The sequence below is a fragment of the Coregonus clupeaformis genome, chromosome 26 (assembly GCF_020615455.1).
Source record: "Coregonus clupeaformis isolate EN_2021a chromosome 26, ASM2061545v1, whole genome shotgun sequence".
Classification (NCBI taxonomy): Eukaryota; Metazoa; Chordata; class Actinopteri; order Salmoniformes; family Salmonidae; genus Coregonus; species Coregonus clupeaformis.
Window position 1 is genome coordinate 49,154,401 of NC_059217.1, and position 25,579 is coordinate 49,179,979.

The window sequence follows — 25,579 nt, forward strand, 5'->3', positions numbered from 1 at the left end:
TCAACCGCTGCTTATGTAACGATAAATATACATCGTTTTTTTATGCATTTTAGGTGATTCTGGAAATGTAGTATTTCTATATAAAAATACAGAAATCTAAATACTCAAGCAATGGACCTAACAACTGTCTGGGGTGATGAAAAATGTCCAGGCAAGTGTTATAAAGGGCCCAGAAGTGTTTTGGAGTGGTACTTCCCCTTCAACACTCAGGGTTTAGGGTGGGGAGAGAGAAGCTGTGGTGGGGTACAGTGTAGGTCTAAGACAGGATAGGGGTTGGATATGTGTGTGTTGGGGGGGTGGGGGCTGGGGTTTGTATGTCTGTATTTGAAGGCTTGAGCTGCCATTGCATAGGTCAAGGTGTCTGTGTCTGTGTGTCTGTGTGTGTTGGTTCTGACAAGGAGGAAGTAGCAGTGTTTGCTTAAACTAAGCACGCTTAACCATGTGGGATGATTTAGCGGGAACAACATAACTCCACCCCAACCCCTAATCCCCTCCCCCCCGCTCTCTCTCTCTCGCTCTCCTTCTCTCCCGCTTTCTTTCCATTTTTCTCTCTCTTCTTTTCTCTCTCTGTCCCTTCCTCTTTCACTCCCTGACGATAAGAAAGGGGGAGGAAAGGAAAAGGGAGAGAGGGGAAGAGAGGAGAGAAAAGAGAGAATAATGTTTTGGAGGTGAGTGGGGAAAAGGGAGGGTAAGGAGGTGGGAGGGATGGATGGATGGAAGGAGGGCGGGAGGGAGGGATGTTTTTGTTTCCTGTTTGCCATCAAAGAGGGAGGGGCTTGGCAAAGCAAGCTAGCTAGCTTAGACATCACGCTAACCTTAACCTCTAACCCCAACCCTTAACCCCTGACCCTAACTGTCTGTCAGACCCCTTATGATCATTGACCCCACATCATTACAAATAACAGTCATGTCGAGGTTCCGTCTGCTGTGGTGTTGTGTTGTGTTGTGGTATGGTGTTGTGGTGCTATGATGTGTATGTGCACTTGGACTAGGTGAATTTCCATATGATGGAGTGTGCCTGAGCCTGTGGCCAGTGTGTGTTTTATATTCACCCCTGGTCTCAGTAAGGGTAGGTCTGTCTGAGCTCCAGAGATCCAGGGTGTAAGGGGGGCTCACATAGAGCTCTCCCCAGGATCAGTGCCTCAATTTGGGCTACATATGGCTCTGGCTCAGTCTCTGGCTCTGGAGCTGTGGGATTGAGAGAGGAATGAAGAGCTAGAGGAGGAGGAAGATGAGATGAGGACAGGGTTGAAGAGGAAAAAGCCTATGTGTGTGGCTGCAAACATCAACAGAAGGCATTTTGGGAAGGAGAGATCTGATTGGTTGAAGTTGAACCCATAGATTTTAAAAGCAGTAGATATTGATAGCGCTGACGTCATCCACATATTCCTGTGGAAAACTCCCGATGTCACATGAAGCCGGAAGTATTTGAAGTGCACCATATTGCTGTATGGGGCTGAATGGCACGAAATAATCGCTAAGGATCATGGTGAAAGTGGTTGTAACTAGCAAAGGATCATGGTCGATGTAGATTGGTTTCATCCTGCCTGAGAGAGTCAACCCAATGCTGCTGGGTGCACGTGCAAAGGGCGTGAGCCTCCTCGTAGCCTTCCGGCCCGTGATTGGTCTGTGGCAGCACGTGGTCCTGTGTGACTACAAATATAGTTGTCAGAATGGATCACTATTTAATTAAATATCTTGATTTGAAGTGAACTTTAAAAGAATTCACAGTGGGGATTGAACTTTGATCATAATAAACCCATTTTAGAGCCCAAAGCAGCCGTCCTGTTTGGCCGTCCTGGCGATCGTAATTTACATAGGCTTTCTAGGGCAGACCAGGGCTTTCGGCACTGCTCAGTAGCCGACCAGCAGAGCTCGTGACTTCCCTCTCCAGACCGGACACTGGGGGCCTGGTCGAACCTAGTTAGTTCAGATGACAATGTGATAGTAGTTGACGGTTCATTTTAAGTATGGTGTATGTGTTTGAACGCTGTAGTTTCCTGTGATGTTTTTAACAGAGTGGCGCTGTAGCTGCAAATTCTTTCTCTGTCAGTCTCTCCCTGGGCTGGCCTTAGTGTTAGCGTTAGCAGCTACGTGGCAGTAGCTGTGTGTGTGTGTGGCTGGGCAGGGGGCCAGGGGGCCAGGAGGCAGTAAACCCACAGCAGAAGTCCTGATGGCCCAGCCCCACACACACACACACACACACACACACACACACACACACACACACACACACACACACACACACACACACACATACACACACACACACACACACACACATACACACACAGCCAGCTACAAGAGGAGGAGGAGGAGGAGGAGGAGGAGGAGGAGGAGGAGGAGGAGGAGGAGGGAGGGAGTGCTCTCTGGAAGACAAGCATCTGCTCAGCCAATGGATTGGTAATTTAATGCTAACACTGCTGCTTCTTTATGCTAATATGTGTGTGTGTGTGTAATGAAAATGGTTAGACTTAGGCTTTGTGGGCTAACACAGTTTTGTGGCACACAGGGTTTCAAATCCAGTAGGTAACTCTCCTCTCTTCTCTCTCCTCCTCTCCTCATCTATCCCCCTGTGTGTGTGTGTGTGTGTGTGTGTGTGTGTGTGTGTGTGTGAGTGAGGGAGTTGTCCTTGCCTGGCGGTGTGAGTGTTATCTTAGTCCAGGCGGTGTGTGTTATATAACTCAGTCTGGCCATGGGAATACACTGCTGTTTCACTTCTCTTCCTCCTCGTTCTAACTCTGTCACAGCCTATCAGAGAGCAGAGGCCTATTTCAGCCAATCAAACGCCTTGTGTCAGAGTTGTCTCTGAACCCAGAGAGATTAAGAGGAGAGAGAGAACTCAGAGAGATTAAGAGGAGAGAGAGAACTCAGATAGATTAACAGGAGAGAGAGAACTCAGAGAGATTAAGAGGAGAGAGAGAACTCAGAGAGATTAAGAGGAGAGAGAGAACTCAGAGAGATTAAGAGGAGAGAGAGAACTCAGAGAGATTAAGAGGAGAGAGAGAACTCAGAGAGATTAAGAGGAGAGAGAGAACTCGGAGAGATTAACAGGAGAGAGAGAACTCGGAGAGATTAAGAGGAGAGAGAGAACTCAGAGAGATTAAGAGGAGAGAGAGAACTCGGAGAGATTAACAGGAGAGAGAGAACCCAGAGAGATTAAGAGGAGAGAGAGAACTCGGAGAGATTAACAGGAGAGAGAGAACCCAGAGAGATTAAGAGGAGAGAGAGAACTCAGAGAGTTTAACAGGAGAGAGAGAACTCAGAGAGATTAACAGAGAGAGTCAGAGAACTCAGAGAGATTAAGAGGAGAGAGAGAACTCAGAGAGATTAACAGGAGAGCGAGAACTCAGAGAGATTGAGAGGAGAGAGAGAACTCAGAGAGATTAAGAGGAGAGAGAGGGAGAAAGATGTCGGAGAGACGGTGAGAGGAGAGAGAGTACATAATGAAAGAGAAGGAAATAGGAGAGATAGAAAGAGGAGTGAAGGAAAGAGGGAGAGATTATAGAAAAAAATAAAAGGAGAGAGAGAGAAGTGCTGATCCTGTCTTTTCCTGGGCCAAGTACTGACACGTCTGAAGTCAGCACATTCTGAACCATCCACACACACACACACCGTCTACTGAACCATCTACAGAATGACTTGTATTCACAGGGAGTAGGAGCAAGATGGGAGAGGGAGAGAGAGCCTGGTTCCTCTCTAGGTTTCTTCCTAGGTTCCTGCCTTCTAGGGAGATTTACCTGGATATCGTCAACCTAGTAACATGTAACAGTCTGTCTGGTCTAGGGCTGGGTGGAATACTGTATTTTACTATATACTGGTATTGATGTACAGACCGGTTTGGGTTTTTGCTTTACCTTCTGTAACGGTATTTCAATGTTTGGTTTGTTACATGTGATTCGCCACTGCGCCGTGTGTAACGTCTGTTTTTAGAGTTGTCTCTCTCCCTAGGCATGGGCGGTAGTATACGGTATATACAGTATAATGTATACCGGGGTATTTGTAAATAGCCACGGGATGGTTTTTCAATACCGTCAATACCGTTGAAAGTTTGAAGTTTTTAAAAATATATTTGAACATTTGTAGCTACTTTTTAAGGAAATACCTGCAGTCAACTTGTGCAATATGTAAGGAGATAAAGAAGATAGAGTTCTTAATTTCACCTGTCACATAATTTTTCATTATGAAGCTTACCGGTAGTCCCCAGTCACGTGATGTTTGTTTACAAGCACACAACCACGAGAGACCAGAGCCTTGTGAGTCACTCACTGTTGTGCAGCGTACGCCAGTTGATCTAGTTACAATATGGAATTCACAACTAAATGTTTTTCAGCTAGATATCTTCTAACTATTAAGTTAACTGTCTAAAATGTGCTAAATGCTCTGCAGTTATGCATTTGGTTTGCTAATTTAGTAGCTAGTTAGCTATCTAGCTAAGTGGTTAGCTTCTACCAAAATCAAGCTTCGCTTGGTAACAGCAGAGAATCCCCTCCTGGATCAAGAGCCTTGCTGTCTAATATTTGTTTTGTGGGCGCAGCAAACTGTGAGTAGCATTTTTTAATTACTAGAATAACTGTGTAATGTCTGTTTTTATAGTTTACTCCGCAAACTGTGAGTAGCATTTTTTTATTACTAGAATAACTTTATGAGCTGGGATGTCTGTCCTGAAAATAGTTTAGGTCAGAGACTGTATAAAATGTTTGCAATGCACTCATTAGCATTTAGTTAGCATTCTCTATTGGATTCTACATGTACTTGTTAGCATTGCTAACCTTCGGGTTACAAAGCTCAGTGGGGTTTGAAAATAGCGCCCCTTGTGTTCAGTGTCAGTATTACCGAATATCCTAGTGTGGCACAAGGTCAGTATGAAGGTATGACAATCTGGAGACCGCCCAAGCCTATCTCTCCCTCTCTCTCACCAAGCCCCATCCCCTGTCACTCAAGGAGCGCAGTTGTTGCTCGACCACGCAGTGTTGCCAATTTAGTGACTTTGCCGCTATAATTAGCGAGTTTTCAGACCCCTCCAGTGATTTGTATTGGTAAAAGAGACAAATTCAGCTACTTGTCAGGCTGCCTTTGGGAGTTCTGCCACCGAGAGTTTCTATGGTTTTGATACCATTTAGTGACTTTTCCCACTAAATTCTGTGGCAAACTAGAGTGGGAAAAGCTGTCTGTGCAACAGAAGTCACAGCAAGGGTGCACCCAGGCAGAGAAGCACATGGGGAGGGGGTGTGTGGCGGGAGAGGGGGTTGAAGTTTTTTGGGTTGAAGTTTGATTGAACAGTATAAAACAACAATCAGAATGGAGAAAGACCCATTGAAATCACGTAGAATGTATGTGTTGCCACCCTAGGGTCACGCACTACTCATAAAGCAAATGTAGAACTTTTATTATTCCAAAAAAGAATACTGTCAAATACCGCCATACCGTAAACAATTAGAAAAATATAGTGCTAGGATATTTAGTCCATATCGCGCTAGTCCGGTCACCGTGGTACTGTCTGTTTATACAACTGCCTACAGTTGTAATGAGTGTGTGTGCGTGCGAACCTTCGTGGATGTATGCCCTTGTATTTCCTTCCTCAGGTGTTAAATTAAAGATCTCTCAAAATGGCTACCCCCAAGGCCTCAGCTCTCACAGTGTACATAGAGACCTGTTTAAACATGTGTTTGTGTGTGTGGTGTGTGTGTGTGTGTGTGTGGAGGCATTCCACCCCACCCGTGCTGAGTTCCTCTCTGTGGATGACATATCATTACTGCAATTACAGGGCAGAGTAACTACAACTACAACACACACAGCCTCTCTCTCTCTCTTGTAGGGATGGAGACGGCATACTCTGTTATGAGCGAGTACGCACATACACACGTACACACACACTGCACATGTGGCAGAAAGCTGGCAGGCCAGGGAATCCTGGGAGAGTCCCGTCTCGTATAAAGAGCCTCTCTGTCTCTGAGTGTGTGTGTTCCCCTCAAAGTTAACACAAGCCCAACATTCTTACCCCCTTCTCTCTCCCCTCCCCCCTCCTCATATCTCCTCCCCACCTCTCTACACTCTCTCACAAAGGTACTCCTGTGTGTGTGTGTGTGTGTGTTCTCCTGGTCTGAATACCTTTTGTAGGGGCAGAACAGTTGAATGGGACAGTTTCCCACCATGTGTAGAGTAGTAGTAGATCCTACTCTGCGTAAAACACTCTTTCAAGCTGTTTACCTAATACCTCCATAATAACCATCCCTAAAGGATACAAGGAAAAGGCTGCAAGAAGTTTGATGTCACCCTTTGTGTCTAAGTGATGATTGTGCGTTTCTCTAGCTATTGACCTGTAGTTGGCTGAAGTGTTGTTGTCATTGATAATGTCTGGAGCCTGGAGTTTTCCCTGGGCAGGTCACATGGTGTGAGGGATGAGAGGAACGTTTCACTTGTTAGTGTTAATGGTCTAGGAAAAACTCCAGGCCCTAGTGAAATCCAGGCTCTGTCGCAGCCGGCCGCGACCGGGAGACTCATGGGCGGCGCACAATTGGCCCAGCGTCGTCCAGGGTAGGGGAGGGAATGGCTGGCAGGGATGTAGCTCAGTTGATAGAGCATGGTGTTTGTAACGCCAGGGTTGTGGGTTCAATTCCCACGGGGGGCCAGTATAAAAAAATAAATGTATTCACTAACTGTAAGTCGCTCTGGATAAGAGCGTCTGCTAAATGACGTAAATGTAAATGTAAATGTAATGTCGTCTTACACGGTCTGCAGGCATTTGGCTCCTCTCTCTACTGTAAACACACACACACACACATGCCGGAGGAAACAGCTAGCAGTATGCATGCCTGCAGGTAGAGCTCATGTCTCCTTTCATATTTTCCAATCCTTCATTTCTTCTTTCACCTCGTGTAGCACTGCAGTTGTTCAGACACCCATTCTCTGTCCTTTCCCCTTCTCTCTCTCTCTCTCTCTCTCTCTCTCTCTCTCTCTCTCTCTCTCTCTCTCTCTCTCTCTCTCTCTCTCTCTCTCTCTCTCTCTCTCTCTCGCTCTCTCTCTCTCTCTCTCTCTCTCTCTCTCTCTCTCCCTCTCCCTCTCCCTCTCCTCTCTCCCTCTCCCTCTCCCTCTCTCTCTCTCTCTCCCTCTCCCTCTTCTCTCTCTCTCTCTCTCTCTCCTCTCTCTCTCTCTCTCTCTCTCTCTCCTCTCCCTCTCCCTCTCCTCTTCTTCTCCCTCTCCCTCTCCCTCTCTCTCTCTCTCTCTCTCTGTCATGTGGGGAGACTTGATGTGGGTCAGACAGTCTGTTAGGTGGATGAGAAGCCTCAGGTCAGGAGTGACAAGCTGACGTGTGTGTGTGTATAAGTGATGACTGTGGCATGTTGAGGTCAGGTTGTCAATGACTATGTTCTCTTTATCTGTGGTGTAGTGTGTGTGGGTATGACACCTTAGTGTCTTGTGTTCTAATGTTAAATTTGAGAGGAGCGCTTACACAGGACTCTCTGTCTAACGGCAGACACACACAGACAAGTGGATGATTGTGTTCCTGTGGAATTTTTCAGACTTTTTATCGTCTCTGGAAATCAATACCTTCCCTTATACTGTACACTAGGAAAGGAATGATGTGTGTGTGTGTTTCCGTGTGTGTGTGTGTTTCCATGTGTGTGTGGGAAACGCTGCGTCAGTATAGGGTCATCAGTTCTGTCCAATTCACCCACAGTACTTTAGCAGGCAGTGCACCGTCCCTCCCTCTCACTCCCTTTGTTCCTCTTTCTCTACCGCTCTCCCTCTGCGGTGTGTGTGTGTGTGTGTGTGTGTGTGTGTTAGGGCTAGGCGATATATCAAATTAATTTGATTCATTCGAATGTATGTTTTTGCGCGATATTCCAAATGCCTTTATCACAAGAATGATGTTTTTTGGTTGTTGTTGTTTTTATGTCAGCTTGTCTCCTTCATTCCTTCTGTGCTGTGTGCGCCTTCCCATTTACACCAGAGATCTGTATATAATGATGAGATGCTCATGTCTCCGCCCTAACAATGGGAGTCATTGTTCCAAAGGCGGGAAGGCAGGCGATAAGCTTAGGTCCAAAATATGCCCATAGAAACGATTTGGGCTTATTTTGGACAGAGTTCGGCGAGAGTGAAACCTCTCGCTTCGCCTCTTCCTCTCTGTTTACACACACACACACCAAGCCCCTCCCCCTGCCACTCACAACAACAAAGATGAGAGATCACCTGTTCCTCTCTGACAAGTGGTTTCAACTCGCTCATATGGACACGGAAACGCATTGAGACATGGTTTTACTGGAATAGAGGTAGAAGTGAACCTTTCTAACGATACCCTTTTTATGTCTCAACTCCTCAAATTGCGTGAAGAGCAGACACTACTAAACAGGAGTATCAATGAACATTGATTCTGGAAAACGTATGCACAGTTTGTCGCGCGATGCATTTAGTTTAGTTTAATAATTCAACCATTAAAAAAAAAAAAAACACATAAAACTAAAAAAAATAAACAATACATAAAAAAATAGCAATACATGTAAAATCATTGAGGATAACACACAATAAAGTCTGGGACCTATTTCCATTGTGGTCCTCAGTACCATGTACCGCTAGCAGCATTTTAACCAAAGACAAATACTAGCTGTCTTGTCTGTGTTTTATAAATGTGCAATAAGCATAAAACACAATTAGGAATTGGCAACTCATTTTTATTCAGAGAAATAAGGTTGCCCACTTGATTTCAAAATCTGAACAAAGTTGACAGGCTAGCATGCTGTTCAAACAGTTGGAGACGGACAGAAGAGTGTGTTCATAACAATTCAACTGTTCTGCCTTCTTAGCTAGCAAATAAATCCAAGTTGGCTAAACTTGAAATATAACGATTAGTTGGCTACTCACTAGCACGATGGCTTGTGCTTGAGAGATTGTTTATGAGACCTGTGTTCATTTTCTAAAATGCCTGCTACAAGAAGTTAGTCATTATTAGTGAATGCGCATTATGCATGGTTCTGGTTAAAATGTGTAACAAAGGGGGCAGACTTGAAAGCCAGATCAGTGATTATTGCAAAAAAAGCATGTTAAACTATTTTGATAAAATAATTACATTATTAGTGGTTGGTTGTGGAAGGTATAATTTCACAAGCCCAGAATTCATTAGATTATTGCTGACTGTTTGAAAGGCAGTGTATTTGACCATTAATTGTACAACAAAGCTTATTTAGAGAAAACTTTAAAAAATGGATATATATATTGTGAATTGCCCATAAGTTTGAAAACATTGAGATATGATTATTTTTTTCTCAATGTTGTTGTTTTTTATTTAACCTTTATTTAACTAGGCAAGTCAGTTAAGAACAAATTCTTATTTACAATGACGGCCTACACCGGCCAAACCCGGACGACGCTGGGCCAATGGTGCGCCGCCCTATGGCACTCCCAATCACGGCCGGTTGTGATACAGCCTGGAATCGAACCAGGGGGTCTGTAGTGACGCCTCAAGCACTGAGATGTAGTGCCTTAGACCACTGCGCCACTCGGGAGCCTGTGTGTGTGCGTGCGTGCGTGCGTGCGTGCGTGAACAGCAGCATTGCTCCTATAGTCATAAGTCAGCAGCTCTTTAGTAGTGATATCACTCAGCAGCCCCCAATTACAACACCTACCTCACCTGCCTCCAGAGAGCGGTGTGTGTGTGTGTGTGTGTGTGGGGGGGGTAATGTAGGTAATGTAGCATTTAACGCTTGCTCTCTCTCTCTCCTTCCCTCGGTCTCGCTCTCGCTCGGACTCACTCTCGCTCTCGCTCTCGCTCTCGCTCTCGCTCTCTCTCTCTCTCTCGGTAGGCCAGGCCAGTGTGTGTATGTAAAGTAGTATTTAACTGTCTCTCTCTTTCTCCCTGAAGGTAGGCCAGGCCAGTGTGTGTATGTAATGTAGTATTTAACTCTCCCTTTCTCTCTCTCTCCCTCCCTAAAGGTAGGCCAGGCCAGTGTGTGTATGTAATGTAGTATTTAACTCTCTCTCCCTCCCTAAAGGTAGGCCAGGCCAGTGTGTGTATGTAATGTAGTATTTAACTCTCTCTCTCCCTCCCTAAAGGTAGGCCAGGCCAGTGTGTGTATGTAATGTAGTATTTAACTCTCTCTCCCTCCCTAAAGGTAGGCCAGGCCAGTGTGTGTATGTAATGTAGTATTTAACTGTCTCTCCCTCCCTAAAGGTAGGCCAGGCCAGTGTGTGTATGTAATGTAGTATTTAACTCTCTCTCCCTCCCTAAAGGTAGGCCAGGCCAGTGTGTGTATGTAATGTAGTATTTAACTCTCTCTCCCTCCCTAAAGGTAGGCCAGGCCAGTGTGTGTATGTAATGTAGTATTTAACTCTCTCCCTCCCTAAAGGTAGGCCAGGCCAGTGTGTGTATGTAATGTAGTATTTAACTCTCTCCCTCCCTAAAGGTAGGCCAGGCCAGTGTGTGTATGTAATGTAGTATTTAACTCTCTCTCCCTCCCTAAAGGTAGGCCAGGCCAGTGTGTGTATGTAATGTAGTATTTAACTCTCTCTCCCTCCCTAAAGGTAGGCCAGGCCAGTGTGTGTATGTAATGTAGTATTTAACTCTCTCTCTCCCTCCCTAAAGGTAGGCCAGGCCAGTGTGTGTATGTAAGGTAGTATTTAACTCTCTCTCCCTCCCTAAAGGTAGGCCAGGCCAGTGTGTGTATGTAATGTAGTATTTAACTCTCTCTCTCCCTCCCTAAAGGTAGGCCAGGCCAGTGTGTGTATGTAATGTAGTATTTAACTGTCACTCCCTCCCTAAAGGTAGGCCAGGCCAGTGTGTGTATGTAATGTAGTATTTAACTCTCTCTCCCTCCCTAAAGGTAGGCCAGGCCAGTGTGTGTATGTAATGTAGTATTTAACTCTCTCTCCCTCCCCTAAAGGTAGGCCAGGCCAGTGTGTGTATGTAATGTAGTATTTAACTCTCTCTCCCTCCCTAAAGGTAGGCCAGGCCAGTGTGTGTATGTAATGTAGTATTTAACTCTCTCTCCCTCCCTAAAGGTAGGCCAGGCCAGTGTGTGTATGTAATGTAGTATTTAACTCTCTCTCCCTCCCTAAAGGTAGGCCAGGCCAGTGTGTGTATGTAATGTAGTATTTAACTCTCTCTCCCTCCCTAAAGGTAGGCCAGGCCAGTGTGTGTATCCATGAATGTACGTCACTATGATGATGACCGACCAGCTGATGGACTTAGCTCCGCCTCCGCTGCTGAACGGGGAGCTGCCGCTGATGCAACACATGGTTAATGGAGACGCAGCGCAACAGGTTGGTAACGCACATACGCACACACACACACAACGTGCCAAATGCAGTTCTGGTTGTGTGAAGGAGGTGTCCCGCTCAAGCCCTTCCCTGAGGGAAATCCTTAAGGAGTGTTTTGATTGAAACACCCAATATAGAAGGTTCCTACTAGAGATCAGAGAGGACTGTCAGACAGGCTGGTCAGATGACTATCTGCAGAGGACGCAGACACAGAGACGGGATGTGTGTGTGTTGTCTACCTACAGAGGAAAAAGCCCTCAGATAAGAATTGAAGACATAACACATGAACAAACAGACTATTTTGTGAGCATGTATTTGTTCATTGATGTAGTACTGTATTAGTACACAACTTGTGTGTATGTATCTATGTGTGTGATGGGGCCTTGTCTCTTCTCTGTAAACCTGGGTAGCCCTCTAGTACGCTCCATGGTTCCCATAGCAACAGCAGCAGCAGACAATGCAGGAAGTGTGTGTCTGTGTGAGGGAAAGGGAGAGCTGAGCTTAACGTCGCAATGGGAAGATGCAGAATGAACAGGAGGGGATATGAACGCACTGGGAAGAAGACACACCTGTAGCACGTATAGTGTGTGTTTGCGTGGTTTGTGTGTGTGTGTGGTGGGTTTGCGTGGTTTGTGTGTGTGTGTGGTGGGTTTGCGTGGTTGTGTGTGTGTGTGTGGTGGGTTTGCGTGGTTTGTGTGTGTGCGGGGTGTATGAATGTGCCATGGCAGGACATGTGTTCCATGTCTACAGCCACTTGTTCAATCTCAACAACCTCTACACGGACAACATGACGGTAAGATACTTCACACACAGACAGCCCCTACAGATGTGCAGTAGTCTTGAGTGTTTGAAGCCTGGGGGCTGTCAGGGAGGGAGTGTGTTTGTTGGTGTGAAGTCCTGACTGAGCTTGAGTAACGTCTTCGTTTCCCTCTCCTGTATGTCTGTGATCCATATGTTGTGTCTGAACCGGTCTGTGATTGTTGTGTTTTGTCTGATCGGTCTCTCTGGTCTCGGCAGGTGATCCTGGTACAGGTGAATCCAGGGGAGACCTTCACCATCAGAGCAGAGGACGGCTCGCTGCAATGCATCCAGGGTAGGTCGCACGCTTATGACATCCCAACTCTGAGCCCCAGTTACGCCTGTCTCGTTTTGATGACCTCATCCCTTTTCTCTGTTGACATCACAACGCTGTGCCACGGTGACTGTGCTTAGCTAGGTGTGTGTGATATTCGATGGCTTGTGTTGTACATTAAACATACTGCTATATAACAAGCTATTATAGACCAGTGGGATTCCTGTAACTCCAAGGGTGTGTGTCTCACTCTGATGACATCACAACAGAGTGAGATGTAAATCCCCCTCCCTGAATAGGGCCTTTGTCTCTCCCTCTCTCTCTCTCTCTCTCTCTCTCTCTCTCTCTCTCTCTCTCTCTCTCTCTCTCTCTCTCTCTCTCTCTCTCTCTCTCTCTCTCTCTCTCTCTCTCTCTCTCTCCCCCCTCCCCCCCCACTCTCTGATGAAAGGTCTCTTTCAGACAGTCTTGGCTCATACAGCCCCCCCTCCCCTCCCCCTCTATGTTATTCTAGCTAATTACCCCACCCCTCATCCCCCCACCCCGTGTGTAATTCAATTAGGTCTCAGAGCTTTTGCTGGAGGCCAAAGAGACAGACAGACAGACAGACAGACAGGCAGGCAGGCAGGCAGGCAGGCAGGCAGGCAGGCAGGGAGGGAGAAGATTTGGTTGTACTGCTAGAGTCTCTGAGTGGGTAGGATAGATTTCCAACCATCCTTCCACCATTAATGGAATGACCCGGTTTCAGGTACAGGTTGGGCCAGACAGTGTATGGGTTAAGGCACCTGCAGACTAGGTTCTGTTTGCTCCTAGCTGAATACTCTATTAATTAATAACCTTTTACTGTAGTGGGCTAAATCAGGGTCATTCAGAGTGTTCCTCAGAGTGGCTAAAAAACAGAAGACACCTGTACCATGTCAGATATGGAGTTGAAATGTATTACATTTTGAGTTTGCATTCCAATATTACACTTTATATACATCACAGAAGACTGAAATATACTACATGACCAAAGGTATGTGGACACCTGCTCGTCGAACAACTCATTCCAAAATCATGGGCATTAATATGGAGTTGGTCCCCCCTTTGCTGCTATAACAGCCTCCACTCTTCTGGGAAGGCTTTCCACTAGATGTTAGAACATTGCTGCAGGGACTTGCTTCCATTTAGCCACAAGAGCGTTAGTGAGGTCGGGCACTGATGTTGGGCGATTAGGCCTGGCTCGCTGTCAGCGTTCCAATTCATCCCAAAGGTGTTTAATGGGGTTGAAGTCAGGGCTCTGTGCAGGCCTGTCAAGTTCTTCCACACCGATCTCGACAAACCATTTCGCTTTGTGCACGGGGGCATTGTCATGCTGAAACAGGAAAGGGCCTTCCCCAAACTGTTGCCACAAAGTTGGAAGCACAGAATCGTCTAGAATGTTATTGTATGGTGTAGCATTAAGTTTCCCTTCACTGGAACTAAGGGGCCTAGCCCGAACCATGAAAAACAGCCCCAGACCGTTATTCCTCCTCCACCACCAAACTTTACAGTTGGCACTATGCATTGAGGCAGGTAGAGTTCTCCTGGCATCCACCAAACCCAGATCAGTCCGTCAGATTGCCAGATGGTGAAGCGTGATTCATCACTCCAGAGAACGCGTTTCCACTTCTCCAGACTCCAATGGCGGTGAGCTTTACACCATTCCAGCCGACGCTTGGCATTGCGCATGGTGATCTTAGGCTGCTCGGCCATGGAAACCCATTTCATTAAGCTCTCGATGAACAGTTCTTGTGCTGACGTTGCTTCCAGAGGCAGTTTGGATCTCGGTAGTGAGTGTTGCAACCGAGGACAGACAAGCGTTCTGTGAGCTTGTGTGGCCTACCACTTCGCGGCTGAGCCGTTGTTGCTCCTAGATGTTTCCGCTTCACAATAACAGCACTTACAGTTGACCGGGGCAGCTCTAGAAGGGCAGACATTTTACGAACTGACTTGTTGGAAAGGTGGCATCTTGTGACAGTGCCACGTTGAAAGTCACTGAGCTCTTCAGTAAGGCCATTCTACTGTCAATGTTTGTCTATGGAGATTGCATGGCTGTGTGCTCAGTTTTATACACCTGTCAGCAACTGAAATAGCCGAATCCACTAATTTGAAGGGTTGTCCACATACTTTTTAATATATAGTGTATAACAAAACCATTTGACATAGCGACACATTAATTTTCACTGTGTTTTTTGAAATAATGTTGATTAATTATGAAATTATAAAAAAATTAATAACATTCCACTAGACGGCGATTTGGTCATAAAATACCTTTGCTTGAAAATACAATACTATTGTTTGTCCCTCATGAGACACTGTAGCAACAACATAGCCAGTAACACTTCCTCAAAATAGTCAGAATTAATCTAAGATAAATCAAGAATGTTTTTACCGAGGAGGTCTTCTTCATGCAATTTTACATCTAGCTAAGACGTTTGGTGCAGTATTTCACAAGTGACAAAATTTGCATGCAAACTAGTCTTCTCGCGTTGAATGACAACAAACACTTAATTGAAGAATCCCGTCCATAGTTCCCATCCTTACTGTTGACCAATCACCGACAAAGGGGTGTAGAATTCGGGCAGCCGGAAAAAAAACAGCGGAACACCAAAACGATTAAAAACTTCACAAAACCTCATCATAGTATATGCGCGAACCGTTTCGACTAGATAGCATGCGATAGGCTTTAGGGTTAGACAGTGTGTATGGGGGGTGTTACTATGCCCGCTCAGGAAGCAGACAGGAGAGGTCACTGGAACAGACCCCCCACTACGACCACACACACATGCTCAGGTCACTGGGTTTATTGAGAGGTGGGGTAAAGCAGTGTATTTGAGGACCAGTTGAGCTGTTCTTTACAGAGTGTGATTACTGAGACCTCAGAGCAGTGTGTGTGTGTGTGTGTGTGTGTGTGTGTGTGTGTGTGTGTGTGTGTGTGTGTGTGTGTGTGTGTGTATGCATGCCTGCCTATTACAGAGACTGGAGTTTTATATAAAGTAACCTCTGTTTAACTGGAGTACCGCGGTACACACACTGCTCTGACTGCACCAGCCAATATACTGCACTTTCCAAAGACAGATTCTTCAAGATGGAGCCTCTCTCTCCTGCTCCCTTTTCCCCTCTGTCTAGGGTTTAATACCGGTGACCGGTATCCCGGGACTTCCCAACCAAGCTCTTTCTCGTTTTTCCGAGAAAAATTATGACGGGTCCCGTGGACCAATAATATATTAAATGTTATGCCGCACTAATGCAAAAATACAAAATATGCACGTGCGAATAACTGCATGAACATATCAACTCTCTGGCTTCATTCATACATTAGACCAGTCATCACAACGCTAGCAGCCTACCATATTTAGCTTACTCAACGTGAAGTCTGCAATAGAAAACATCACTTCATTACATTACTTCTATTGATTGCGACCTATCATGTGTAGACTATACGTGACCTCTCATGTGTAGGCTATACACAACCTCTCATGTGTAGGCTATACACAACCTCTCATGTGTAGGCTATACACAACCTCTCATGTGTAGGCTATACGCGACCTCTCATGTGTAGGCTATACGTGACCTATCATGTGTAGGCTATACACAACCTCTCATGTGTAGGCTATACACAACCTCTCATGTGTAGGCTATACACAACCTCTCATGTGTAGGCTATACACAACCTCTCATGTGTAGGCTATACACAACCTCTCATGTGTAGGCTATACACAACCTGTCATGTGTAGGCTATACACAACCTCTCATGTGTAGGCTATACACAACCTCTCATGTGTAGGCTATACACAACCTGTCATGTGTAGGCTATACACAACCTGTCATGTGTAGGCTATACACAACCTCTCATGTGTAGGCTATACACAACCTGTCATGTGTAGGCTATACACAACCTGTCATGTGTAGGCTATACACAACCTCTCATGTGTAGGCTATACACAACCTCATCAACTGCGGCTCTATCCATGGTGCTGAGTTTCTGCTACTAGGTCTATCTGCTTGTCTGTTTGTTTAGCAGAGAATCAGATATGTTCCCTGTGACAAAGTCACCACAATAAACGGGTTATGATGAAGTAAAAACAGACACAACCTTCCTAAATTCCCCTGCTAGCCAGGTGCACGGGGAGAGAAAAGAGGCAACAAGCTGGCTGACATCTTTCAGTCAAAGGTAAGCTAAAAGAAATGTCCTTTTCACTAGGCTGTAGGCTAATGAACTCAGAATATTTTAGGCCTACATTTAAACTAGGCTACATCGAAATAGTGTGGGGAGTGACTTTGACAGAACTTTGAGTTTATTTAATTGAAACAAATACAGCAAGAAACCGTTAGATTCGTGTCCATATTTCTCCATTGACAGTGGTAGAATCATGTCAGATTTGTTTTGCTTGTATTATTTTAATTTTTTAATAGCATTTCCGGTTTGAATGGGAACATTTGTAGATTTTCGGGAAAATATTCAACCTAGTCTTTCCTCCCTCTCTCTCTCTCGCTCCTCAGTCTGTGGAAACCAGGGTGTTGTGCTAGCTTAGCTTAGCATTGCTTGCTTTGTTGTTGTGGTTTGTTTTCATAATAATGACTTTTAGTGATGTTTTAAGTCATGCATTGATTATTTCTTATTTTCTGCCTCATTCTGTAAAAATACATTTTCTGAAAAGTACATTTTCAGACCCATCTGAAAAATAGGTTACATTCTTTTTTGTTGTTGCTTGGGGTTAGCTTGGGGTTGGGGGCCACTAGTTTTTGATTCGCTTAACTATTTTCCCTTACCTTCTCTCCCCTCCCCTCTCTCCCCTATCACTCTCTCCCCTCTCCCTCTCTCCCTCCCTGAACGTTCCCACACTCACATCAAAGGCAGTGACTATAGAGTGTGTGTGAAAGAACCATGCTCTGGAATTTGTGTGTGTGCGCGTGTGTGCTTTTGCCACAGTCATCCTAGAGCTGGCAGGATAATAGATTTATGTGTGTGACTTCTGTAGGCTTTTGCTGTAGGATTGCTTTTACAGGTATGGGTAATGTAGTTTAAAGTATTTCCTGAGCAGGGCGGCTGTTGCAGTGTGGGTAATGTAATTTTATGTATTTCCTGAGCAGAGTGGCTGTTGCAGTATGGGTAATGTAGTTTAATGTATTTGCTAAGCAGGGCGGCTGTTGCAGTGTGGGTGTGTTGTTTAATGTACAGTATTTCCTGAGCAGGGCGATTGTTGCAGTGTGGGAAATGTAGTTGAATGTATTTGCTGAGCAGGGCAGCTGTTGCAGTGTGGTTATAGTTGAATGTATTTGCTGAGCAGGGCAGCTGTTGCAGTGTGGTTATAGTTTAATGTATTTCCTGAGCAAGGCGACTGTTGTGGCCCCTTCCACTGGCCCCATTGATGTGGTCTCTTTTCCAGTTGTGTGTGTGTGTGTGTGTGTGTGTGAGTGTGTGTGTGTGCGCGTGCGTGTGTGTGCGTGTCATCTGCTCAAAGCCAAGAGAATCTCTCTCTCACCTACACGTGGGACCTTTCCCATCTCTCTCTTTCTCTCTCTTTCTATATCCTTCTCTATCTCTCTTTATCTATCTCTCTCTCTTTCTCTGTCTTTCTCTAAACCAGTTGTATGTAACATATAGTATGTTGTACTGTAATTACCCTGCATGCAAAACTGGTTGCAGTCAATGAATCAGGTTGTATTCTGGTTGTAAAAGGAAGTTTTGTCCATATCTTTTTAGCAACCAGAAAAATACATCTTTATCTGATTTAAATTAAATTAAAGATGACATCATAGGCATGATGTTGTCATGTTGTCTTTACCTGGTTTAGTTGTAATATGGTTCTATGTCAACTTCTCATCCAGGAAACACATTTACACCCAGGGAGCTTGGGTAGGCTTAGTGTTGGGTAGGCTTAGTGTTGGGTATGCTTAGTGTTGGGTATGCTTAGTCTTTGGTAGGCTTAGTGTTGGGTAGGCTTAGTGTTGGGTAGGCTTAGTGTTGGGTAGGCTTAGTCTTTGGTAGGCTTAGTGTTGGGTAGGCTTAGTGTTGGGTAGGCTTAGTCTTTGGTAGGCTTAGTCTTTGGTAGGCTTAGTGTTGGGTAGGCTTAGTGTTGGGTAGGCTTAGTGTTGGGTAGGCTTAGTGTTGGGTAGGCTTAGTGTTGGGTAGGCTTAGTCTTTGGTAGGCTTAGTCTTTGGTAGGCTTAGTGTTGGGTAGGCTTAGTGTTGGGTAGGCTTAGTCTTTGGTAGGCTTAGTGTTGGGTAGGCTTAGTGTTGGGTAGGCTTAGTGTTGGGTAGGCTTAGTGTTGGGTAGGCTTAGTCTTTGGTAGGCTTAGTCTTTGGTAGGCTTAGTGTTGGGTAGGCTTAGTGTGCAACTGTGTGTGTGTGTGCTTTTGTGTGTGTGTGCGTGTGCGTGTGCGTATAGTGCGTTGGGTTCCACTAGGTTTTGGAAAGCTGTCACCATGAGAATGAAAAACCTCTCCAGGTGGTGTGTAATGGAATTTGGGCCCACGGGGCATGGAGTGTGTGTGTGAGTGTGTGTGTGTCTGTGTGCATGATGTTTGGAGACATCCTCCCTCAGCTCAGAAAAGTGAGTGAGAGCGAGAGAGAGAGAGACCACATTCCGGGTGAACCCACTTCCTCTCTCTCTGACCCTTGCGTCCCCCGTCCTGTACAGTTGGTTTGGTCTGCCAGTCCACTGAAGCCTGACTCACCCTTCGGACTCTACCACTTCAGGCAAAACGGGGGGGAAACAAACCTTTCCTCTCTGTGTGTGTGTGTGTTTACTACTGAGTGCTTTTCCAGGTTTGGAATTCTTGGCTCCCTGGAAGCTCAGGGATCAACTGGAGCAGTCCTCCCTCCCTCCATCCCTCTCTTCTCGCTCTCGCTTTTCTTTCTCTCTTCCTCCATCCCTCTATCTGTCTCTGTCTGTCTGAAAACTTTATCCCACTTTCCTTCTCTTCTCTCTATCTCTTGCTGTCCCACTCTCTCATCCTATATCTTGTACTTTTCCCTTCAACATCAGCTGCTTATGCTTCTTTGTCTTCCCTTTCTTTCATTCCTTCTCTCTGGCTTGTATTTGTATCAGTTCCAGGGGAAAGCCCCTTTCCTTCCGCTCAGCTGTGATAGGCTTAGAGGTGAGAGACAGCTGTGATAGGTTTAGAGATGAAAGAGACAGCTGTGATAGGTTTAGAGATGAAAGAGACAGCTGTGATAGGTTTAGAGATGAAAGAGACAGCTGTGATAGGCTTAGAGATGAAAGATATAGCTGTGATAGGCTCAGAGACGAAAGACACAGCTGTGATAGGCTCAGAGATTAAAGAGGCAGCTGTGATAGGCTCAGAGATGAAAGAGGCAGCTGTGATAGGCTCAGAGATGAAAGAGACAGCTGTGATAGGCTCAGAGATGAAAGAGACAGGAAGTCAGGGTCTGGGGTGGGGCTTAGCCTTGGGGAGCGAGGGGTGAGAGGAGAGACTGGAAAGAAAAGAAAAGGAGAGGAAGAGAGAGATATAGAGATAGATAGAACATGGGTAAATGCAATGTAATGTCTTGCATTCTCTCTCCTTCTTCCTCTCTCCTTCCCTTTTCCACGTCTCTACTTTTTGTCTGATAAGCCAACAGCCCCGGGACAGAACACATGCACACACACACACACGCACACCACACACACACACACACACACACACACACACACACACACACACACACACACACACACACACACACACACTAGAATGTTGAGTGGGGAAAGTCCCTGCTAATCTACCAGTATTTTTTCCACTGACATTCTAAAGAACCCTCCCTCCTTCTCTCCCTCCTTCATCTCTCCCTCCTTCCCTCGGTCTCTCTCTCTCTCTCTCTCTCTCTCTCTCTCTCTCTCTCTCTCTCTCTCTCTCTCTCTCTCTCTCTCCCGCTCTCTCTCTCTGTCTGTCTCTCTGTGATGGACACAAACACCCTGCTGTTCAGACCGTGACTCACACAGCAGGAATTTCCCAGATGAACATGTGGAGAGAGAGAGGAGGAAGAGAGAGAGAGAGAGAGAGAGAGAGAGAGAGAGAGAGAGAGAGGAGGGAGGAAGAGTCTGCTAACATCTAAGAGAGAGAGAGAGCATTCCAAATGACCTTTATTGAACACCAACTAATTTCTTCACTGAAGGATATCAGGTGAGACAGGGCTTCAGTTTGGGGAGAGGGAGAGAAAGAATGGTGGAGGGAGAGAGAGAGAGAGAGAGAGAGGGGGAACGAAAGTGGGACAGAAAGAAAGAGAGATGGAGGGAGGATGGGAGGAGAGCAGGAAATGGTTATGAGACTCCCAGTCTGTTTACACACCAACAGCTGTTGCACCTCTTCACTCTCTCGCTGTCGTGTGTGTGTGTGTGTGTGTGTGTGTGTGTGTGTGTGTATTCATACATTGGGAACAGTGAGTCATCAGGATCTGGGTTATTAGATCGAGACGGCTTCCCTTCCTCCCTCCCTGCCTCCCTCCCTACCCCTCTTCCGCTCTCTCCTTCTCTCTCTCTCTCTCTCTCTCTCTCTCTCTCTCTCTCTCTCTCTCTCTCTCTCTCTCTCTCTCTCTCTCTCTCTCTCTCTCTCTCTCTCTCTCTCTCTCTCTCTCTCTCTCTCTCTCTCTCTCTCTCTCTCTTTCTCCCTTTCTCTCTCCTACTTCTCCAGTCCATATTTCCAGACATTTTCAGAGGAAATCAGTTTAGAAAACAAATACACTGATTTGCTCGTGTGTATATGTGGGTGTCAGTGTGTGTCGGTGTGTGTGAGTCACAGGAGGCTGCTGAGGGGAGGACGGCTCATAATAATGTCTGGAACGGAGCAAATGGAATGGCATTGAACACATGGATGCATGGACATGTATTTGAAACCATTCCACTCCAGCCATTACCACAAGCCCATCCTCCCCAATTAAGGTGCCACCAACCTCCTGTAGTGTGAGTGTTATGATATTGGTAATTTAGCCTTGCTCCAGACATGACGTTAGCATGGTTGGATCACACCCAGCAGCAGAACTAGGCCACCCCAGCAAACACAGCCCTGGGAGAGGCAGAGGAGAGGAGAGGGTAGTCAGGAAGTCTGGCTAAGCTAACGCTAGGCTATTTCTATGCATGCTTTGCTAATGCTAGGCTAAGGGTAGGCTAATGCTACATTAACAAGAGGAGAGGAGATTACTCAAGAGATTACTTGATATCATAATATATATCATAACAGTAACATAGCCTGGGACAGATACTTGTGAGTAGTGTTGCTACTCTAACTACGCTGGTGGAATTGAGAGAAACTGAGGTTTTGTGTTTGAACCTGAACACATAATATTCTCTCTCTGTCACTGTCTTTAGAGCCCTGGTCTGTAATTATTCAGCTGACTGCTGACTTGCTCTGGAATGTCAATCATAAGTTAGGATGCTGCGTTTGTAGTTGAAGTACTTTGTGTGTTGCTGCTGAGCGCAAGGTGATACAGGAAGCCTAACTTCCTCCTGCTTCACTGATCCTCACTTCCCTCATTCATCATGGCTACCAGACTTGAGAGAGAGAGGGGTAAGGTTTAGTTGTGTGTGTGCCTGCGTGTGTGTGGCATCAGATTTGGCTCTCCACCCCAGACTGTCTGGTCTCAGCTATTTCAGATGTGCTGTCTCCCACAGTTCCTGCATTCTCTCTCTCTCTCTCTCTCTCTCTCTCTCTCTCTCTCTCTCTCTCTCTCTCTCTCTCGCTCTCTCTCTCTCTCTCTCTCTCTCTCTCTCTCTCTCTCTCTCTCTCTCTCTCTCTCTCTCTCTCTCTCTCTCTCTCTCTCTCTCTCTCTCTCTATCTTTCTCTCTCTCTCTATCTCTCTCTATCTTTCTCTCTCTCTCTATCTTTCTCTCTCTCTATCTCTCTCTATCTTTCTCTCTCTCTCTCTCTCTCTCTCTCTCTCTCTCTCTATCTTTCTCTCTCTTTCTCTATCTTTCTCTCTCTATCTCTCTATCTCTCTCTCTCTCTCTCTCTCTCTCTCTCTCTCTCTCTCTCTCTCTCTCTCTCTCTCTCTCATTGTAAAACATTCTGCACATTGTTCCTGTTATTTACTTAGATTTTGGGAACTGTTAAGGTGTGTGCTGGACTTAATGTTGTGTGTGTGGGGGGCTTCAGGCAGAGGAAACTGTAGTGGGAGTGTCTGTTCTCAGAGCTCTGGAGAGATAGCATTACCTCGGTAACACACACACACACCCTGCTAAGCATCACGTAATATCCAGGCAGTGCCACATCATTACTGACCCAGACACACACACACACACACACACACACACACACACACACACACACACACACACTTACACTAGATATCCCATCAGAGCCCCTAGAAGCAGCTGCCGGATCTGGACGGTTTGTGTGTGTGTATGTGCAAGTGTTTGTGTGTGTTACGGTTGGGTGGTATACCGTATATAACGTATCCCGGGGTATTTCAAACTACCTCCAGTATGATTTTCCAAATACTATCAATATACAGTATCTCACAAAAGTGAGTACACCCCTCACATGTTTGTAAATATTTGAGTATATCTTTTCATGTGACAACACTGAAGAAATGACACTTTGCTACAATGTAAAGTAGTGAGTGTACAGCTTGTATAACAGTGTAAATTTGCTGTCCCCTCAAAATAACTCAACACACAGCCATTAATGTCTAAACCACTGGCAACAAAAGTGAGTACACCCATAAGTGAAAATGTCCAAATTGGACCCAAAGTGTCAATATTTTGTGTGGCCACCATCATTTTCCAGCACTGCCTTAACCCTCTTGGGCATGGAGTTCACCAGAGCTTCACAGGTTGCCACTGGAGTCCTCTTCCACTCCTCCATGACGACATCACGGAGCTGGTGGATGTTAGAGACCTTGCACTCCTCCACCTTCCGTTTGAGGATGCCCCACAGATGCTCAATAGGGTTTAGGTCTGGAGACATGCTTGGCAAGTCCATCACCTTTACCCTCAGCTTCTTTAGCAAGGCAGTGGTCATCTTGGAGGTGTGTTTGGGGTCATTATCATGTTGGAATACTGCCCTGCGGCCCAGTCTCCGAAGGGAGGGGATCATGCTCTGCTTCAGTATGTCACAGTACATGTTGGTATTCATGGTTCCCTCAATTAACTGTAGCTCCCCAGTGCCGGCAGCACTCATGCAGCCCCAGACCATGACACTCCCACCACCATGCTTGACTGTAGGCAAGACACACTTGTCTTTGTACTCCTCACCTGGTTGCCGCCACACACACTTGACACCATCTGAACCTAATAAGTTTATCTAGGTCTCATCAGACCACAGGACATGGTTCCAGTAATGTCCTCCATGTCCTTAGTCTGCTTGTCTTCAGCAAACTGTTTGCGGGCTTTCTTGTGCATCATCTTTAGAAGAGGCTTCCTTCTGGGACGACAGCCATGCAGACCAATTTGATGCAGTGTGCGGCGTATGGTCTGAGCACTGACAGGCTGACCCCCCACCCCTTCAACCTCTGCAGCAATGCTGGCAGCACTCATATGTCTATTTCCCAAAGACAACCTCTGGATATGACGCTGCGCACGTGCACTCAACTTCTTTGGTCGACCATGGCAAGGCCTGTTCTGAGTGGAGCCTGTCCTGGTCTTGGCCACCGTGCTGCAGCTCAGTTTCAGGGTCTTGGCAATCTTCTTATAGCCCAGGCCATCTTTATGTAGAGCAACAATTCTTTTTTTCAGATCCTCAGAGAGTTCTTTGCCATGAGGTGCCATGTTGAACTTCCAGTGACCAGTATGAGGGAGTGAGAGCGATGACACCAAATTTAACACACCTACTTCCCATTCACACCTGAGACCTTGTAACACTAACGAGTCACATGACACCGGGGAGGGAAAATGGCTAATTGGGCCCAATTTGGACATTTTCACTTAGGCGTGTACTCACTTTTGTTGCCAGCGGTTTAGACATTAATGGCTGTGTGTTGAGTTATTTTGAGGGGACAGCAAATGTACACTGTTATACAAGCTGTACACTCACTACTTTACATTGTAGCAGTGTCATTTCTTCAGTGTTGTCACATGAAAAGATATACTCAAATATTTACAAACATGTGAGGGGTGTATATATATGTTTAAATCAATTAGAATATTAGTACTTTTTAAATAAATACCTGCAGTCAACTTGTGCACTTGATAATAGATAGAGCAGATCATGTTTCGCCTGTTAGATTATTTTTAATTATGAAGCTTACCGGTACTAGCTTATCAAAACAGCTGTTTGAGCCAGTCATGTGTGTTTGTTTACAAAGAAGGACAACAAGCAAAACGGGATCTTTGTGAGGTGAGTCACTCCTGCAGCGCAACTTAATAAGTGAGGTGATAAAGTTACACTTGTATGAAATTAATATTTGCCAGAAAGTATTCAGAACCCTTGACTTTTTCCACATTTTGTTATGTTTCAGCCTTATTCTAAAATTGATTAAAAAACACACAATACCCCATAATGATAAAGCAAAAACAGTTTTTTAGAAATTATTGCTAATTTATTACAAAGTAAAAACGGAAATATTACATTTACATAAGTATTCAGACCCTTTACTCAGTACTTGGTCGAAGCACCTTTGGCAGCGATTACAGCCTTGAGTATTCTTGGGTATGACGCTACAAGCTTGGCACACCTGTATTTGGGGAGTTTCTCCCATTCTTCTCTGTAGATCCTCTCAAGCTCTGTCAGGTTGGATGGGGAGCGTTGCTTCACAGCTATTTTCAGGTCTCTCCAGAGATGTTAGATCGGGTTCAAGTCCGGGCTCTGGCTGGGCCACTGAAGGACATTCAGAGACTTGTCCCAAAGCCACTCTTGCGTTGTCTTGGTTGCGTGCTTAGGGTCGTTGTCCTGTTGGAAGTTGAACCTTCGACCTTGTCTGAGATCCTGAGCGCTCTGGAGCAGGTTTTCATCAAGGAGCTCTCTGTACTTTGCTCCGTTCGTCTTTCCCTCGATCCTGACTAGTCTCCCAGTCCCTGCCGCTGAAAAACATCCCCACAGCATGATGCTGCCACCACCATGCTTCACCGTAGGGATGGTGCCAGGTTTCCTCCAGACGTGACGCTTGGCATGAAGGCCAAAGAGTTCAATCTTGGTTTCATCAGACCAGAGAATCTTGTTTCTCATGATCTGAGAGTCTTTAGGTGCCTTTTGGCAAACTCCAAGCGGGCTGTCATGTCGATTTTACTGAGGAGTGGCTTCTGTCTGGCCACTCTACCATAAGGGCCTGATTAGTGGAATGCTGCAGAGATGGTTG

At 45.7% G+C, this 25,579-nt stretch overlaps 1 protein-coding gene across 2 annotated transcripts in view; it reads left to right on the top strand.

Annotated features, from left to right (window-relative positions):
* fndc3ba (fibronectin type III domain containing 3Ba) overlaps window positions 1–25,579 on the top strand; it is a 93,843-nt gene that overhangs the window by 14,076 nt on the left and 54,188 nt on the right. For both annotated transcript variants that reach the window (XM_041904317.2, XM_041904318.2), the window contains exons 2-3: window positions 11,117–11,259; window positions 12,274–12,349. In XM_041904317.2, the coding sequence (XP_041760251.2) occupies window positions 11,146–11,259; window positions 12,274–12,349 (190 nt within the window). In that variant the 5' untranslated portion in view covers window positions 11,117–11,145. The remainder of the gene's footprint in view (window positions 1–11,116; window positions 11,260–12,273; window positions 12,350–25,579) is intronic.